At 42.2% G+C, this 19,299-nt stretch overlaps 1 protein-coding gene and 1 long non-coding RNA gene across 26 annotated transcripts in view; both read right to left on the bottom strand.

The window, feature by feature from the left end:
- Nucleotides 1–10,987, bottom strand: part of SORBS1 (sorbin and SH3 domain containing 1) — a 71,961-nt gene extending 60,974 nt beyond the window's left edge. For 9 of the 25 annotated variants that reach the window (XM_058029061.1, XM_058029059.1, XM_058029068.1 and 6 more), the window contains exons 1-3: nt 10,912–10,986; nt 2,228–2,283; nt 1,326–1,391 (exon numbers count right to left, since the gene is read on the bottom strand). In XM_058029061.1, the coding sequence (XP_057885044.1) occupies nt 1,326–1,391; nt 2,228–2,283; nt 10,912–10,943 (154 nt within the window). In that variant the 5' untranslated portion in view covers nt 10,944–10,986. Of the gene's footprint in view, nt 1–1,325; nt 1,392–2,227; nt 2,284–2,938; nt 3,037–10,911 lie in introns of those variants that run through there. The other 16 variants (XM_058029078.1, XM_058029079.1, XM_058029080.1 and 13 more) reach the window with 8 other exon arrangements.
- Nucleotides 10,988–19,150: 8,163 nt separating this feature from the next.
- Nucleotides 19,151–19,299, bottom strand: part of LOC131086525 (uncharacterized) — a 78,111-nt gene continuing 77,962 nt past the window's right edge. The window contains exon 3 of the long non-coding RNA XR_009114763.1: nt 19,151–19,244. This is a non-coding gene — a long non-coding RNA (uncharacterized LOC131086525). The remainder of the gene's footprint in view (nt 19,245–19,299) is intronic.

Below are 19,299 nucleotides of genomic sequence, written 5' to 3'. Positions count from 1 at the left end.
TATGTGGTAACATTGGGGAAAACCACACAGACCACTATGCAAAATTCTAGCAATTGTTACAAAACTGTTCAAACCAATGGGTACAAAGAGGGGTCATTGTGAAAAAGTACTATTCACAGGTGAAGCTCAACAGGAGCTGCCAAGGTAAACATCTTGTATATCATGACTCTACCAGCATAATTTGAGTAATGTTCTTGATTCTGCAGAGCCAGGATTTTCTTCTATAGAACCTGTCTCCTGCATGTATTTTCTGGAAAATGTTAAATGTCTCGTCATATTCCATGCCATCTCATGCTTGTAAAATCAGGAGCAAGAGGAGTCACATCTCTAATACTTTACAGACTAACACTGAGCACTGGGCCAGCTTTGAGGCAGACATTGACATCAGGGTGGTGTGTACGCCCCCTCTTGTGGCAGATCTTTCTGATACCCGGCAAAACCGGAGAGGACAGATTTCACAACCTAGAAAAGGGGTCTCAAGCATCAAAAGCCTGGGCAAAGAGCCTCACAGAATTTTTTCAAAACTCATAAAATTATTAGTATTTAATTTGATAGGTTTGTTTAATTTTTTTTTATAAAAGAGGAAGCCAAATCAATCCCTTTTTCCACATTTCTTCCTGAGCAGAGACCCTGTGAATACAAGAGAACCCAAATCAAACAGCCTGTGGCTTAGGAAACAATCTTGATTCTGTTCTGCTTTGAAACTGACTGAATTCATCCATCCACAATGCAGTCAAAATACTAACCGCTATAAAAAGGCATCAAAGGAAAAGAAAGGAAATTAAACCAACAGAAAATCAGTCCATACCCACATACTTTCACCCTGCCAAAACAGACACAGTCACTCCACAAAACTGAATGCTATAAAGCACACTGCAAACCCGCTGATGTTAACATGAAGACTGGTTTGTTTAGATTTTTTTCATCACTTAAATGGTTAGTTCCTGCTGTTTAATCCCAAACTTAAACCTTCACTTCTCCCTGAAGTTAACACAGCTCACACACAGGCACCACACACCTGTCTCAACTCACTAAGACACCGATTCGCAGGTGCTCACAAGTAGTGTACAGCTTTCCTCAACACAGCACTAAAAATATACAAAGAGCCAAGGCCAGCCTGCCACTTTAAAGAGACAAAGAACACTTGTTGAGCTAAGAAATGCTGCTGTTACTAGCACGGTGCAGTACAAGACTTTTCTTGTGTCAGTCGCCAAGTGAACTGAATTTGGAAGCCCCCGCTGCAGTGAATTTCCGGGAAAATCAAGCACATCAGCAGCTGACATGCGGGAGGAGCTCTGGAGGAGTCTCTGGAGATCTTCACCCACCTTTTTCTTGTCCATTGCTGCTCAGCCCATTGACAACAGTTTTTGCAACATCAATTTCTTCATGTTCTATAAGACAAATGCGGTGGTTTTCAGTAAAGATTTTTGCAAGTCTACAAGGTCTTCGGCTGGCTAGAATAAAACTGGCTCATGTAAATTCAGGGAAACACAGGAGACACTGCTAGAAAGACGCTCCAAAGCTCATCTAAAGCCCTGTTTCTGAATACGAATGAAACAAATCTACCTCTGTCACTCCTGACAAATGTTTGCCTAATGTGTTCTTACAAACTGCCATCACCACCCTAATGCAACCTGTTCCAGTGCTTACCAGCCTGTACACTTTTCAGTGCTTACACTGAATTCCCAGGTCATGTTTTTCTGGACTCCTTTCAAATAGTTCACATTTTTTTCAAAATGTTGTGCCAAAACCAGGACATGATACCCCAGTTGAGACTTGCTAAGATGCTAAAATTAAGTGGGAATACCATTCTACAGATCTTACAGATCTCTCTTCAAGTCTGGCATCTACTTTATTTTTCACCCTGTTTTAGTCTGTTACCCAGACAAGCCCAGAAGTTTTCCTCTTTCCAAGCAGCTCGCATTTCCCAGTGCCTTGTTTTTCTTTGAACAGCTGATTTTTTTTCTATCCATATGTCAAACTGTTTTCATCTCTACTAAAATATATCAAATTCAGATGATTTTTTCAGGTTATCAATAATTTTGAATTCTTATATTCCACACTGAAATAAGCTACAGGACCTACTCCAGTTCAAGATGCTTCTAGCTACTTTTTGGGCCAAAATTCAAGTAACAAATGTGAATAATTGCATCAGAAACAAACAGGAATATTACTAGTAACAGAAAGGAACACCGAAGAGTGCAAGTAGAAAACAACACAGACTTACCAGAGCTCATTGTGGCAGAGGGACTTGCCTTTTCTACTTCTGGATTTTGTTTACGTCTGTTTAGAGTGAAAGGCAGAATGATTACATTATGTTTCATGTCTGTCCAGACAGCCCTGGACACAATGCTGAACATTCACCACAAGAGTCAAGGTAACAGTCATAGTATCTTCTAAAAAATTACTTTCAAATGCCAAGTGGATTCATGTCAAGCACCATATAATTTTTTTTTTGCTGATAATTATCATAAATTAAAGATTATTTCTATCCAATACAAGCACTGCTCCAAGACTTTAAGACTAATCTTCATGTGAAATTGAAAGATAGTAATTTAAGTCTAAGAGTCTATAAAGGGCAAAGTTCAAGTCTGACTGGTTTCTAAGATATAAACTGTGCATCACCTTTTGAGAGAATTTTACAAAATCAAAGTGACACTAAAAGCTTTAAACTAAAATCCCCAAATTAGAGCTTTTCCATATTTCAAGGCAATCTGCTGCTCATATCAAAGCTAGTCTCTCCTTTGAAAGATAAAACAATACAGAAGAGATACACTTGTTAAAATGCATATTATAACTTCTGCACCAGTCATTTCCAGCTGTGCAGTATTGCTGATATTTCCAGCATCAGACTCCAGTAAGTGAAAGGTGAAAGCTGGAAGCTTTAATTCTCCTGTTACCAAAGGCAGTGAAATTGTCAACCCAAGAGAAAAAGTACCAGATGGGGATCAGAAGAAAAAGTCACTTTTCATGGTGATGCCAATCTGTCGAGGACAATTGTGAGACCTATCTGTCCTCACTCATCTGGGGATCTGATACCTGCAGCAAACAGGTTTCAATGTCACTGACTGGTGGTTAGACTAGCCACAGAGCATTTCTAAAAAAAAAACAAAAAGTGTGTTTGACAAGATTGCTCAACTCTCTAAAGGTCCTAGGTTGAATTAAAAGTCCTTTAATTTTGTGTTCCAATCTCCGCCTCTCCCCCCACCAAAAAGTTAGCCCCAAACAAAGTGAGATCAAGTGCAGCTCCAGACAATTAATGGCTTTCATGACACCAATAGAAATATGCATCTGAAATCACAAAATCATGCAAATACAAGAAGCCCAAACTGAGGAGTATAGGGAAAATTGCTTGGCGAAACAAGAAACCAAACAACAGAGTTGGAAATACTTTTCCTTTTACATGAATTGGAGGCAGCAGTGGAACATTGTAAGAGATGAAAATTCCCTTCAGGGAATTGAATTTGCTCTCCTGCCTCAAGCATCTCCTTTCTTAACCAGCATTTGTTTCATGCCAGCCAGAATATAATGAGCATGTTCAACAGACACTCAAAAGGAAAGAAAACCCAACAAGCAAGAAAAGTAACAGATGAGACTATAAAATGAGACAATATCTGGGCTCCCCAGCAAGCCACCCTAGGAATAGCTGCCAACACTTAATTGTTTAAGTATTTCCTTCACTAAAATACCCACATAAGATATACATTGTGCGTTCATGAATCCTCAGCAGGATTCAGCCTAGCTCCAAGTTGGTCCCAGAAAAATACAATGTAAAGTGGGGGGTACAGTATAAAATCAGCCAACAACAAAAACTGAGTCCAACTAGAAAGGCTGCCTGATTTTGCCTGCCCATACAGTATCTGCTTTTTATTTCTACCATTTCATATTAGAAGTGAGTCCCTGAAATAGTAATGGTTGACACAGCCTGAAAATGTGGACAAACATACTTAGTAATAATGGTCCTTCTGATCTCTGTATGTTTGCATTCCAGAAAGATGCCTTAGTTCAAGCAACTCAAAAAGAAGCAGTCTAAAATTATGTTATCCTGCTTAAGGAGATTTGTAGCAACACTGTGCTTTTCTACCCATAGAAAAATGATACATATTAAACTCACTGGGATAAATACCAGTCATTCCATGGGCCAGGAGAGAAGCACAAGAAGGGCAACACTGCAGTGAATCTCATCTCATCTTTAGGAACAATCTCTCTTTGAAGCTGAGAGGTTGCTGATACCCAGGTGTTTTAACTCAGCACTGGCCTTCCCCATGGGCTTCATGCGAGTCAGCACAGAATTTCTTCCACTCCAAGCACCCCCAAGAGGTTGCAATGATTTCCTCTGGTATGCAAGATTAAAAAGGAATGGGGAAAAATAATTCAATATATTACCTTTTCAGGGGAGGAAAGAGGATTTACTGGCTATAATGTCTGGGCAAAGGCAGGGTCCACTGCTGCTGCAATGCCACAGCAACACTTCTCCTCCCACAACAGGGAGCAATTAAACTCATGTCCACATGCTTCACCCTTTTAAAATGTCTCATTTGTTTGGAAACAGTGACATCACAACTGCCATAAAACTCTGATTTCAATCATGTCTTTTTGATTCAAGTCTTGACATTGCTTACAGTGCAAAGCACTGACCTTCACTGCATTAAGAAAAGCATTTAGGAAAAAAATCACACCAAAAAGAAGCATAACTATTTAGCATTAATAGATTAAATTACCTTTTACAAACAAGTGATTTGAGGAAAAAACCAAAGCAATAATTAAAGAAGATTGCTAAAATTAAATGGAAGATGTGTACAAACCCATTAGATCTAGATTGGATCTGGAAAAATTACTTTTCCACATATCCCCACACTTACTAGCAATTATGGAATTCAATTAAAATAACAAGCATCCAGTGTTCACTTACTGTGAAACTAATCAGCTTCCTTCAAGCACTCAAACCTGTGCTTAGTGCGTGTTCCCATACACAGAATGGATTCAGCATGCTCAGGCTGAGAGTAACCAATCCTGAGTCCCTGCATTGGTCTAACTCCAGAAACTCCATTTAAAAGCTGATTTTGATCAGCTGAGAATCTGCACACAGATCTGCTGCATGCAAGTAGAAATAACTCCTGTTTAATTGACAAAATGACAGTGCATGTTTGGAGTTGAGAAATGCTGTGGCACTTTATTGCATCAGGGCTACAGAGTTATTCTACATGTCTGCCACATACTTGATCCAAAGCACAAACTGAAGTGCCATTAGGCCTATCCCAGTCCTAGGGCTGCTCTTGGCATCAGATGGACAGTCCAGCCAGGTAACACATCTGGCTCCATGGCGCCGGTGCAGCCAAGTACTGGCCTGTACCAGCTGGGAAGGCACATGCTGTAAGCCAGGGTGCTATGGACGTTTGGATGGTACATCCTTAGGTAGACTAGTCCCTGCCAGGCTGGGCAGACAGGCTGTCCCTGGAAACAGGTGGGTCTGGAATCATTTGCTGCTCCCAGTTTCCCTCAAGAACTTTCTGTAGACATGGCAAAGCTGATCCTGCAGACACACACAGTATGCACCGCAATACTTCAGAAGGGAGTGTTTCAAAGGGATCCAAGAATGAGGTCCTTCATGTCAGTGTTAAAAACTGTGAACTCCCTATTGCCAGATCAGGCAAAGAAAAAAAGAAAAAGTACTCTAAAGCAAAACCCCTACATGTCTCCTTTCAGCTCCCTGCTCCAAACAGCTAACCAGTGTGTCCTTGCCAGCCTGGAATTAGTGCCTTTCCTGAAACAACAGACATAGCAACAAGGGCTTCAAAGCTGTACACATGCAAAACACAATGAAAGGTAATGAATTCCTCAGGGCATAAACCAGCAGCTGTAACCCTGGACATGCCAATGTCCATATATAACATCCACCAACTCCTTGTCAGGTCAGTCCTACCTCTAGACAGATGTTTAACATTTCCTTCCTCCCTTTCACCCCCAACACATTTCTCCAAGGCTGCAGTTCCTTCCCTACTTGGTGTGGAAAAGAGAGCAGCATGTTCAGAAGCCTATTTAGGAGGAATGCAGATAAGTGGCAACCACTTCTGTACAGCCTGTCTGGATTATCTCACATGCTCTAAAGGTTTGAATACTCCCCCTACAAAGGCAGGGGTAACAAACAGCTCATTAATAGTTCTGAGCAAGGACACATGCTCTTAGGTCACTGGTATCTCAGCTAAGAGTCGTGGGCAGTCGTTATTTTTGGTGGTCTAATGTGAGTGTGGGGAAAAGTAACTTCCTTTCTTCCCTTGTTATTACTGACAGCTCTGGTGACTCACATAGCATTTTAAACCTATTGCTATGCATGAGATGAACATTCAAAACTTATTGTGCTTATCCTTATATTCCTGAGATGTAGATCCCTTTATTTTTCTCAGTTTCAAGTTTTTCACATTTTCAAAGTTTTCTCTCTAAATACAAGAAGAGCTTTAAGTGCTTTGTGGATGCATTTAAATGAAAAATCTAATTCTTATGCATATTAGTATAAAGTACGAGTTGAGGCTATCAGAAAAATTGCAAGCTTTCAGACTAAAAGGATGATTAGCAATCACAAAACTTACTTTTCACCTGGTCAGGTCGGACACATCACTGGCAGCACTCACTTGTTTCACCCTGGCTCAGCCCCTTTCTCACAATGCCATCAGTGTCCCTGACCCATATGCTCCTCTTCAATGAGCCATGTCAGCAATATAGAGTCCCAAATCTGGAAAGTGGGCAAAGAGCTGCACTGCAGTCAGTGCCTCCTACCAGCATGTTCCTCTGCTTAAAGGAACTTTCTAGAAAAACACATCTCCTGTGCACTTCTCACCTCACATCATATAAAACGTGACAAGAGAAAAAAATAACTTAGAATAGAGCAGGCAGCTCAGGTTAACCCAGGCAATTGGCTCTGTCTTCAATTATCATTATTCTCTTATTCTGGAATACTGAAATATGTTGTCTGTCATTTTTATTTTAAGGGTTAAAGAATGTCCTGTCATTCCTTCAGAAGACATCATGCTCCTAAGAATAAAAGTCATGAAAAACCTGAGTAAGCAAGCAGTGCACATAGAATAATCATACCAATTCTGTACAAGACAACAGCTTCCACACACTCTTCAGCAAGTGTTAAGACAGCAGAGAGAGAGCACTGAAAGCTTACTAAATGAAACAAATGGCATCATTACACACCAGCTTGGATAAGGCGTTCTTATAAATAATTGAACTTACAGCTGTTATGATAAACAAACACAGCACATTTCAAATGCAGTACTGCTTCCTTCTTTTCCTTTAAATATAGTGCGTGTCTGCTGCCTTCCAAATGAGCAAATTAAATTATCTGGGGCATAGGTGCCAGTTTTTATGCAATTTATAAGGAATGTGCCTCTCTAAATAACAAAAATTAAATATAAAATGTAAACTAGGAGCTACGGCTTTAAGAATTCCGAGATGCTTTTGAACTAAGTCATCTTACAGTCAGTCAGCTTCAGAGTAAACAAAGTTTACTGCAACCTGAGTTGACTCAGTTCAAGGTCACCACTTGTGGAGCAGGGGGCAGAAAAGAATCTCCTGGGTCATCCAGCCTACTCCCATGCTATTGCAGGCAACTGTGTCATACAACCCTGCGCAAGAACACTTCACATTCCAGTTTAAAACTGCTAAAATTTCCCGCCTCCACTGCTCTTCCTGAAAGTCTGCTCCAGAACTCATTCCCCTTATGGCATGAATGCTGTTTCTCATTTGCAACCTAAATCATATTCATGAACAGCTACAGATAAATTGTTTTGCACCAGCACAATTTTTCTGTTAGAGCAGGTCCTCCTCCTTGCACTCACCCCTATCCATGCATTTTTAGAAAGCAATTGCATCTCTGAGTCTTCCTCAGAAGTGAAATTGCATTCCCAAAGAAATTGGCCAGTGTGCTGCTACCCATCTCATTAAAATCTGGCAAGTAGTGAAGACTTCAAAAGGTCGGCAGGCCAAAGTTTAAACTCCACTGAACGTCACAAAGGCAGTGAGCAAAGCCTACAGCTGACATGCCAACAGCTGAACAGCAAGGCTGAAAACGTAAATTATCTCTTTTTGTCCATTCTGCCTCTGACCTCTACACTAAAACGAATTTCATGATTAGTGCTAGTTCAGATAGTGACTTGATGTCTACAGGAACCTCCCTGCAAAGAAACAGACTGGAATAATTTCATACCAGCCACTAAACTTTGATTAAAAAACACTGACTTATACCTGGAAGATTGTGTGGATGAAAGGTGGCTCTTGCTTGAGCCATCAACCTACTGCTCTGCTACAGACTCAGGGTTGAAAAACAGCCATCCAGAAGGTTGTTTGGATCACAGCCGACTTACATGCACTTTAGCACCATTCCCTCTGGATAAGAAACTGCTTACATTCCTGCCTTACAGCGAAAACATTTCTTCTCCTGACAATAGATTCTCCTGACAATAGACTCCAAATACACTTGTAACTGGGCTTTGACTTCCTCCTGAGTCTGTCATGACTGCCCTCTGTCTTGGTGGCTGAGACACGGTGACAGCAGCCCTGGCCCATGTATTGTGGGTGTCAGCTGAAGAAACAAATGCCTTTCTGCCACACCCATACACCCAAGCAACTCACATGAACATTTTGAAACTTCAGAAAGAAAACCAACATTTTCCAGGATATTTTGAATAAAGTCTCATCTCTATCTTAGCAAAAGACACAAAGCACATCACTTGACAGCAGCAGCAGTTGAGATTTCTGTTCAGATTTATCTGCAATATGTATGATCACATCTCATAGACGGAAACACTTTACAAACAAGCTGATGTACATCCTATAAAAGGGAGCTCACTGGACACAGATCTCAGGCTGCCAGCTCCAGGGAAGGCTGTAAACATTTAACAGCATACCACAACCTGGGACTGTTCAGGACACAACTGAGATTCACACAGGAACTAGGGCAAGGAGCACACAACTGCTGAAACTGAAATTTATTTACAGGTAGGGAGTAACTCCTTCCATGACACCCAATTTACCTTTGTTGCAAAAGGAAAATCTTTCAATCTGCAATGACCGCACCTAGCCAAGAGGATGCTGCCTTTGTACTTCAGCTGGAAGAAATGGAGGATTCATTGAGTTCAAGCTGTTGTGAGACTACTTGTAAGAGCTGTGCAGCTGGGGTGCTCTGGGTACTGCACCTAACTCTCTGCAGACCTCTGACATGGGGCCACTTGGCAGAACAATTGCTGTAAATAAACAGACCCAAATTCCAGAAGCCCTAATTATGTATAACAATGAACCCATTCAGCTGACTGCAGGATTGAGGGACACAAACACTGCACTGCATTTACTACAGTGAATGGCATTCTATAAATACAAATCAATTAGATCATCTAAACAACATCCAGCAGCTTCTCTTGCATGACTTTGTATAACAAAGACTACAAAGGCTGTCTTCACCTTTATCACACGCTCTCAAACAGTAAAGTAGTAAATAAGAGGAAGTTGCAGTAAGTAGAAATACTAATTAGAGAATGACTAGTGTCTCAAAGTTCAAATCCAGTTTACAAACATATCATAAAAATTAAAGAGAAGACTGATGCACCTTTGAGATATAAAACAGATGCTCTAGATACTTTAATGCTACAGACCATCTTATACCATTCCAGACACATCCTGAGATTTTCAGTTGTGTAAGGCAGAGGAATTGTGCAGGCCTGAATGAGTGCTCACTGTGGCAGCCACACAAAATATTAATTACAACCTCTTCCAGCATTAGCTGTTCTAAAGCTCTGTACAAACACTCACTAAGCTACAGCTAATACTTTTCAATACATAGAGGTGATAGTTTTATTTTATACCAAGATGGAAGATTTGGGCCTCTATCCTATGCAACATCCAAAACTAGCTGATGTGGCATAGTGTAACAGGGCCTTATAAGTATCAGTCTTACAGGTTGCTTTTTATAGTTTCAAAATAAGAAAAATCTGTTTGAGAGTTGGTCTCCTTCACAAACAACTGCAACAACCTCCAGAGAACCACACAGAGCTAAGTCTAACCAAAGCACACAGGGAGCCAGGCATACAATACTGCCAACACATTCTGACAAGCCTAGTTGGAAGCCAGCTGAAATCAGACAAGGTCATTTTCTTTAACCTCTTCCAACCTGGAAGCACTGCTATGCTAGCAAAATTGCTAGGGGACTATATTCATCTGCCTGGATATCAGACACAAAATGGTCTCAGCAAAACTCAGAAGGCTGGCCACTGGCCTGCTAGTCCTGATGGACTGTGCTGCCTCCAGAGTCACCTACATGCCAGACAGAAGGATTCAGTGACTGCTTCTCTACTCACTACTGAAAACACTTGCAGAAAACCAAACTGATGAGTGCAGCAACAGTCTGACATTCCAAATGTCTCAAGAAATAGCAGAAAGTTACATTCCAGAAACCAGTCCTCATCTTTACTTCTCTCTGACTCCTCCTGCCTCAGGTGACAAATTAATATATTGCTGAGAATTCCACATCCATTCTCTTCACTTTCCTCTTAAGCAGCTGCCTCAGAATCTGCATTCAGGAGCTCCTTTCAATTTCTCTTTCCCATAAAAATAATTAGGAGAAAGATCCAGTCACTAGGGTAAGGAGGCAAGGACACGCCCATTTCCCTTAATGAGAACACAGACCCACGTAATGACTACCTTGATTTGCCTCTTTTGCCTGATCAGCAAGCAGAAATATCTATCCAATTGAAAGCAGCATTCTGAAAATCAGTGTGCATTGCCCACCAGACCTACCCACTCAGTGTATATTAGCATATACCAGAGTCATATAAAGTCCTGGGAGTTCAGCTCACAGCAGGTCTAGCAGAGGTAGATGTGACTAACTGTGACTAAAAACCATACTGGTGTCCTTACCTCAATTCAGGCTTTTCAGTCAATGGAGCCATTTTCTTAATTGCTTGATTTCACTCCATGAGAGGCACAAAAGAGTTAAGAAAATCTTTCACTGTGTTGCCCAGTCACTTGGCTGCTGAAGTGTAAGAAATTGGTGGAGACATCTCTCTCTCTCTCTGGCATCCTTAAATACCTTGCTCCTCCTACTGCTGTGCTTTAATTAGCCAGCTGGTTCTTAGTCACCCCATCCTGTCACTAGGCTTGCTCACCAACAGCCACCCCCACCCAGCCTGCCTGTCACTCCCCTGCCACTGTCATCACCAAGGACACTGTCTCTTCCTGCAGCTCTGGAGCTGGGGAAGGGAAGGACAAAAAGGGTGGAGGTGACACTCCAGGGTAGCATTGAGATGCACTCGAGAAGAGAAGTGACAGAAAGACCTTGAAGGGATGTTAAATTACAGGGAAAGTACTTGAAAAAGCACTTTTCTGGTTTTTTTTAAATCAGGCAGCATCCACTTATCTAGGAAGGAAAATTTTCATTAGCACTGGACATGGCAGATCCTATTTCAATGGCTAGGAGCTGAAGGGGCAGCTAAAGTTTCTGCTCTTGTCAGGTGAGATTTGTAGCATAAATACCTGACATGACACAAGGGGAAACTAACTGCTTGTATGGCTAAAACGTATTACATGCCCACTCCTTGAGCATTGTAACAGGCATCAAAGAAGTTTCAGCAGTACTAGGGTGTCCCTAGAGTGGAGTGTCCCCTCCACAGTGTGGCTTGACAACCTAAAACTTGCCATGGAGTGGAGGTGATGGCAGCTTTTAAGAGTGCAAGAGTATCTCACATCCCCAGGCCTGGGCAGCCCTTCAGTGGGAAGGTGAACTGCAGCACAGAATCACCCTTCCTTCCACAGCCAATGTCTACAACACAAACAAATGGGACAAAGACTTCATCAACTCAGACCCTGGAGGCTGCCTCATGCAAGACCAAGTGGTAATTTAATAGTGGAAATAATTTGGAGGCCCCTAAGCCTCTTGGTACTATCCTTTGTCACCAGCACTGGCTTTCATGACTGACACTCCAATGTGTCTCTATTTGCAGCCTGTCCCTGGATTTTGATTCCTCAAATACACACGTACAGACATTGATCTGCTGCCAAACTTACAGACTGATAAAATGTACTGAAAATGATTGCAAGACGAGCATCTCAGCATTCAAATGAGACCTAGAAAGCAACACAGATGGCAAGAGCTGCTGATTGCAGAAGGGCATAGAGCAAAACTGATTCTGTAGGTCAAAGCTTACACTACTGATTCTTTCAGTAAAATGTTAGCAAAGGACACAGAACAAAGGTCTCCAAATACCTACACATATAAATCCACACTCATCCTCCGTCAAATGCTGACTCAGCAACACAAGCTCTCCTTTTTCCTCCCCAGTAAATCCTTTAGCATCCCAATACTTACCTCCCACCAAATGAAGCATTTCATTGTAAACCAAAATTGGCATAACTCCAACTTGGTATATTGGCTAAGGGGCCAGAAAGGGCTGCTCTATTTTACTTCATTGAAGACCAATCCCAAACCTCAGTGTGAACATGGCAGTGATAGTTCTAATCAGAGTAAACAAAGGGCTCTGGACCCCACATTTACTACCACATCCCAAAGACTAATGTTGGGGAGCTTGTACCTGGGTTTTTGATTTCATCTACCACAGCAGATACCAGACACTATTAGCAAAACTCAGGCCTGGATCTAGGTTTAGAGTCTAGCCCCTTTACATTTGAGGCGTGTTTGCTTTAGGTGGAGGAAGAGGGTCATTTCAGACATATCAACAGAATAAAGAGTGATGGAAAACAATTTGTATGTTTTGAGTAGTCAGATCCTACTCTCCTATTTGCAAAAAAAATGCAAATCAATCAACCAAACAAAAAACCTAACCCCATGTGGCTCTCAAAAACAAACCAGAAAAGCCAACAAAAAGCCCCACATTCTCCAAAGTAAGCTGTGCATCATCACCAACTCCAATTATTTGAAACATACTTATTTACACAACGTGAAACACAGTTTACACAGTATGCAACAGGAGATACCCATCAGAACCCAAAGACAACATCCTTGATCTCCTTCATGTCTCTTGTGAAGCCTGGACCACATGAGAGCAGGTCAGTTGGAAGCTGTATTGGCTGTGTAGCAGGGGATTATAAACAAGCCCCTGACAGTTTGTCTTCAGGTAACAAAAATGACAGTGATTTTAAAAAAATTGTAAAAGTAACAGGTAGTGAATGAAAGCATGGCACCTAGGGAGAGGCAAAGTAAGAAAGGATCCAGAAGTTGGCTCAGGTCCAAAGTTAGGATGGTCAGATCAAGATGGGCTTTGAAACATTGCTGGTCTTTGCAGAAACCAGCTGAGAGGACCTTCAAACAGCTTGGGAGGAGTTTCTATTACAGACCACCACTTGAATGGAAAACAGAATTTTCACAGAATTCCACCTGGGTGAAGAGCACCAAGCTTTGTCTGGCTGCAGGGCCACAATGCTTGGCTGTTTCTAAAGTCAACCTTGAGTGCAGGATAAAAAACTTTATGAAGTGTTGATGTTTTACCATCAACCCACTGTACTAAAGTACCGTGCTCTGCAATTTTCCTGGCATCTGCTGTTGCACAATCCTGGCTGTGTTTTTCCCATAATACCATGTCTTAGTGAAAGATAACTTCACCATAGTGGTAGAAGGAAATAGCAAAAAGGAGCAGATTCATTTTTTCAACAAAGGAAGTCTTTGGCATAACAGAAGTAGATGCTGGTTCTAGGATATTCTGGACACCTGCTCTAGAAGCCACTGGACAAACCTGTTTTCACTGGAGGGAGTAATTTTACCAGTTATAAGCTACCCTGAAGATCTCTGTTGCAAAATCCAAGCAGGTTTTTTTATTTTGGTAAATATCACACAGCTATCCTAGTTCTTTTATGCCACCCCAATATGCTGTGGGACTAGGCTTTCCAGCTACCAGTAGAAGGCAGAGGTGCTGTGACAGGGAGTTTTGAAAAGGAAGTACTTTTGATAGATCTGGGAAATGCTGAACAAAAGTGATTGAAGTTATTTCATTCTGCAGATGGAGGAGGAAGGCAAGCAAGCTTGCATCATGCTAGTGCTTTTAGTTCAGTTCCAGGGTTTGAATTGCAAAACAAAACTCAGCCAAAATAACACGTTGCTGCCAGAGTTCCACCCAGTACTGTCAATGAGCACAAACTCATTCACCCAACATCCTTGCCCTGCTTTGTTACAAAACAGCCACCCAGGTTGTGGTTAGGATAGTATGACAGCACCCTCTCTGCTACAAAAGATGAGCCCCACCTTGCCCCAAAGCTCCCAACACATGGACCCCCTTGACCTGAGCCTGAATTCTGCAGCTCAGTCCTGCCCAGCTGAAATGCAAGGGAAGCAGCAGCACAGCAGAATGAAATACTGTCACCAGCAGCCCCTACAATCTGCCAGGCTGCTCCTTCCAACTGCACAAGGACTCAGGAAGCACTTCCAGCTGAGTCTGTGTGGCATGAGGGGTTCAGACTGTTATCAGAGACTGAGAAAAATTCCTTGGAAAGATGTGTACAGGTCTTTTAAGAACCCTAGACAGGAACTTCATCTGTCAGCAGGAGCAAGTCTTCAGGACAGAAGTTAAGGGACAACAAGAGGTCCTTGTAACAACAAGGTATGTACTAATCCAGTGAAAGCACATAACCTGCTAAGCATAGAGAGAGACTAGCAGATAATACAAAACAAAGTGCTGAAATTTTTTCTCAAATGGCTGAGAAAAGCAAATGCAAAATTTGTCTTCCTTGCTGAAGATTGAAGAACTGTCCTAGTGTCCCTTTTGGCTGTTGAAAATTAGGGCTGTACTGGAGATCAGTGATGCCCCATTTAAAACAGAATGAAATACCACCTGGTAGGATCCCAGTTTACCTGCACTCAGGATCTGAAGCATCTCAAGGGAAACCTCAGTGAGAGGCATGGCACCTGCTGCTGTTGTCTTCTGACTGCCAAGCTCCACAGGAGGTGGACAGACTCTCTTACATCAGCATAAGCTGGGAGTGATCAGCTGTTTAGCAGGCACCTGAGTAGAACATTTTTTCCAGCTCCTACTGATCTGCTAACCTATTTTAATTCTCATGCATAAAAGAAAGTATAACCTTGCTCTTCTTCCTAGAATATCTGCTGACCCTGGTCCAAGCAATTTTGTGGAATTCAGGACGTGCTAACTGCAACACTATAAGGGAAAAACTTGGGGCCCAGCTATGTTCACTCTAAGGAAGTCCTAGGATATGAATGGCAGTTACAGAATGAGACTGACAAAGCCTGCATCCTCACCTACACATAAGCATCTCCAGCCCCTTGTACCTTCTGCTGCCACATACACACAGACAAGATGGAAGCAAAACTTGCATGCTGGGATTTGTGGCATCTGTGCAAAACTGAGGTGTGGGACACAAGGGACTCAATGATCACTGGACTGCTTGTGGCAGGAGAACCCAGGCTTGTGTTCCTCTACTACACAGGACTAAAAGTAGAGGCTAAAGAGAGTAGAGACTAGACTAAAGAGAGTAGAGACACTTTGTCCTCTACTAAAAGGACAAAGGCACTTCCTAAGTTTACTTTAGGCGGAGCTGTGCTTACTGATCCAACCAGCACCTCAGTCAATGAAAGGCACTGCTGACTGTGAAGGCAACAGAATACACTCCAATCAATAACAAAAGCTTCTGTAAAGGCACCAGCTGTTCACCACTGCTCTTAACCTTTGTGCTGTAGAGTTTAAATGAACCTCAAGGTAATGTCAGGACAAAAATCACCTCCTAGATGACACAGAAAGAAGCTGAACTTCAATTCTCTTATTTTTCTTTAGACCCCAAATACTCAGATACTAGCCTAATCTCTGTGCCAGCACCTGAGTTTACTGGCTCTTCCAACGACAGTGATTTTTTAAGTTGCTGAGAGTAAAAAAGGAGACACAGCAGTGTGGTAAAGAAGGGAATTTGTAGAAGCAGAAAAGAAAATTTAAGCTGTGCTCTTTCTCCATCTCAGTATTTTCTTGCAATGCTTTTTCCTGCACCCTAAGTGCTAAAGACAAATGAATATCAAATCAGGCTACCCACAGCTGATTTTCTGTTCTCCAGGAACAGAACTACAGAGCCAAAAGAAGCAACATGTCTTCCAGCAGACAAGCCTGGGCATTCATGGAAACGAAGTCCCAGCAGTTCTGTGAAATGTATTTGCTCTGTGTGTCATTAATAAGCAAAAACCCAGCCCAAAAAGCCAGGCTGAGGAGAAACTTCGATTCTAACTTGGCCAGCTGGCCAGTTACATTTGTAACTATGAAAGTTAATGAGAGAGTAATCATATTTCACAGTTCACAGGCGAAAGTCATTTCCTTTAGGAATTAATGATGGTTTAAATCATTGATTCCTCTCCTATAAACTGTAGCTGTCACAGAGTTTTGAAGGCTATACTTTAAATCTGTCTTCAAAGAGCAACACTTTGGTAAACATGCATTGAGAGGAAGAGTGCTTAAACCTCTCCAAGGGGAAGAAGAGAAAAGCTGATCTTCCCTCATCCCCCTGCTCCCAACAACACAAACATTTCTTGTCACAGCAAAGAAACAGCAACTGGATGACTAAATAATGATAATGACTGCTGCTCAGTGCACTGCTGGGCTTTGATTAGATTCTTCTTGGCCTCTAACCAGATTTAACAAAAAAAACCTAAACACAAAACCCCAAAGAAAACACATTGGCCATTTAGAAGAGGCAGGACTGATGCTAATAGGATCAGTACAGTGCTCAGTTAAGATGCTCCAGGGTCATTGTCTCTGTCCAGAAAGACCAGATCCTTCACTTCAGTGACTTGGAATGAAGTAAACAAAGATATTGCCCATCAGGCCATGAGCTGCTCCCACGGCCCTTTGCATCAGAAGTTCCATAGCCCAAAAACCACAGCTAAACAGGCCTTGGGGAACATCCACCTCTGGAAGCCCAGGAGTGTCGAAATTTTCACATCCTAAACTAACTGCCCTGTGCCAAATAGGCAGGAGCTATGAATGTATGAGCAGATTGGGAAGACATTAAGGAAAACGTTTGAAACACACTGTCCCTTCCAGAATCTCTGCCTCATCAACGCTCCATCTGTTCCCAAAAATTCAATGGAAAAAATGAAATCTCCATTTTCCTGATTTCTTTAAATTCACTCTCACTGTTGCTGCTCTGGTTTCTGGCACAGTGCTGCATCATTTAAACCTCTATTACAGTCTCTGATGGGCAGAGCCAGTGCGCAGGTGGTGTGATCAACCAGCTGAAACCAAAAGTACATTCTGGGCACACCTTCCTCTAGAAGACATTCTGCTCTGACCCAAGGGAAAGTTGTGAAAGAAGACTTGTTACACCTTACAGCAGCTTGTCTGAATAACCTTAAGCATTCGCCCAAAGCAACAAACTCCAGAGCTGAATAAGGCAGCAGTTATTGACCAGCAGGCTCTGGGAAATCTGGCCATCAGTATATCTTTAACTCTTTAGCAGCTCTCCAACAGTTCTGTGTGTACACTAAGGGCACTTTTTCTCAGTTATTGAGCCTTGGACCTACTGTAGCATTTTCCACCCTTTGACAACAGAAGATTCAGTCAATATATATCCACTGTGCTTCCACAGATTAACTTTGTTTCCTGGTGCACTGGCTAGATCTTTTCCTTCCCTTTCCGTGCCTTTGGTCCATCTTGACAGGCCTGGAACTGTTTCGCATGCAGATCAATGCATACTGCATTGATGTAGTATGCATCTTTCTCTCATATAAAAAAGGTAATGTAAAAAGGGCCATTTAGGGCTCCACCTAAGCTGGAGTAGGGGCTAAAGAGTAGGTTGTTCTCCTTCAAACTCCCATATGGGCTAGTCAGGCCCTGGTACTCAATGCTATGAACTCCCTGAAGAACAGATGTGCTGTGCCTTGATGCCACACGACAGCCAGTAGGACTAAGCAGGCACCACACATAAGGGAAGAAAGAGATGCAGATGTCATTACTTGGCTGATGACACAGGTCAGCCATAGCACAAGCATGAGGCACAGTGACTCCCAGGCATGTCTCTGAGAATCAAGGCTTCTTGGAGATGCTCTTTTTCCAGATCAAGGCCTGACGGCATATTTCTGCCTGGAAGAGAACCAAACATCACATTCTCTTTCCTCAAAGCTGTAAAACTGAGGGGAGGGAGCTTCCATCCCTTTTACAGCCGAAGTACAGGCTCACATTCAGGCCGGGTGTGAAACAGCCCATTGTGCCAGTTCAACAGTGGGGTCAATGTGACTTTGCTCATAAGGCAGTAGTAGGAGAATGACATAAAATTTGGCTTCATACATCCCAAAAGTTTCTCCAGCTTCCTCTCCAACCGCTTGAACTTTAATTCCTTAGAGAAAAGTAATTCATAAAAGACAGCAGCATCAGCAAACAACAGCCTCTGCATGTTCAGCATGTAAGAGGCTGATGCAGCCTCACTGGAAGGGTTGTGTAGCCCCAAAGGAAATAGACACAAGCAACCCTTGAGAATCATAGTGTCAGTATGGCCATGACCCTGGCATAGAGCCAAACACCAGGTAAAGAAAGAAGTAGCCAAAATGAATTGTATGTGTCATTTCTGTAAAGCCAGAAATTCAGTCTTTGGTAACTGTTGTTTTGACCTTTGCCCTCCTGATCACAAACAGGCTCCCTAGAACAGTCATCCTAAAGGGAAATTCCAAAATCCCACCACCTCCATCTGTTTCTGACCTGGAATAAGGCACAGAATATTTACTAGCACTAGCATCAAAATCAACAGAAAAGGATGTCACAAATGCAGATAATAAACAAGGGAGATGTAACAAATGCAGATGGCACAAACACAAATAGGAATGCATGTGATGGTGGCAAAGGTGAATTTAATTCTTTCTGGGACTATGTTTTATCTAATACATCCATGAATCATCACAAAAGTGGTATTTGGAGATTGTCCTTCAAGAACTGGAGCTGTTGACTGGTTCACATACCAAAAGAAGCCTGTGTTATACAGTGGCACTCTGGCCACCATACAGCTTTCTGCTGCACAACCCAGGTAGGTTGCTCCTAGGATGAAAACTCCTTCACTACAAGTGATAGAGGCAGCTGTGATTTTGGTGCCTGAAGTCAGGATGAAGTCTCCTAGTAATGCACTCCTTCCCCTCCCTTTCAGGCTACTCACATCAGCCAGCTGGATGAGCTTTCAGGCCCAGCTTAGGACAGGATCTTCTGACGACAACTTGTACTCTGTCTTCTCTTCACATGCAACTGCTACATAACAGCTCATACCTACAAAAGCCAAAGAGAAAGAGAATTCTTATTAGTGCCATTAATCCTGCTGTCT

The sequence above is a fragment of the Melospiza georgiana genome, chromosome 8 (assembly GCF_028018845.1).
Source record: "Melospiza georgiana isolate bMelGeo1 chromosome 8, bMelGeo1.pri, whole genome shotgun sequence".
NCBI lineage: Eukaryota > Metazoa > Chordata > Aves > Passeriformes > Passerellidae > Melospiza > Melospiza georgiana.
Note: the sequence above shows the minus strand (reverse complement) of the source record. Positions and strands in the feature narration are given on the sequence as shown.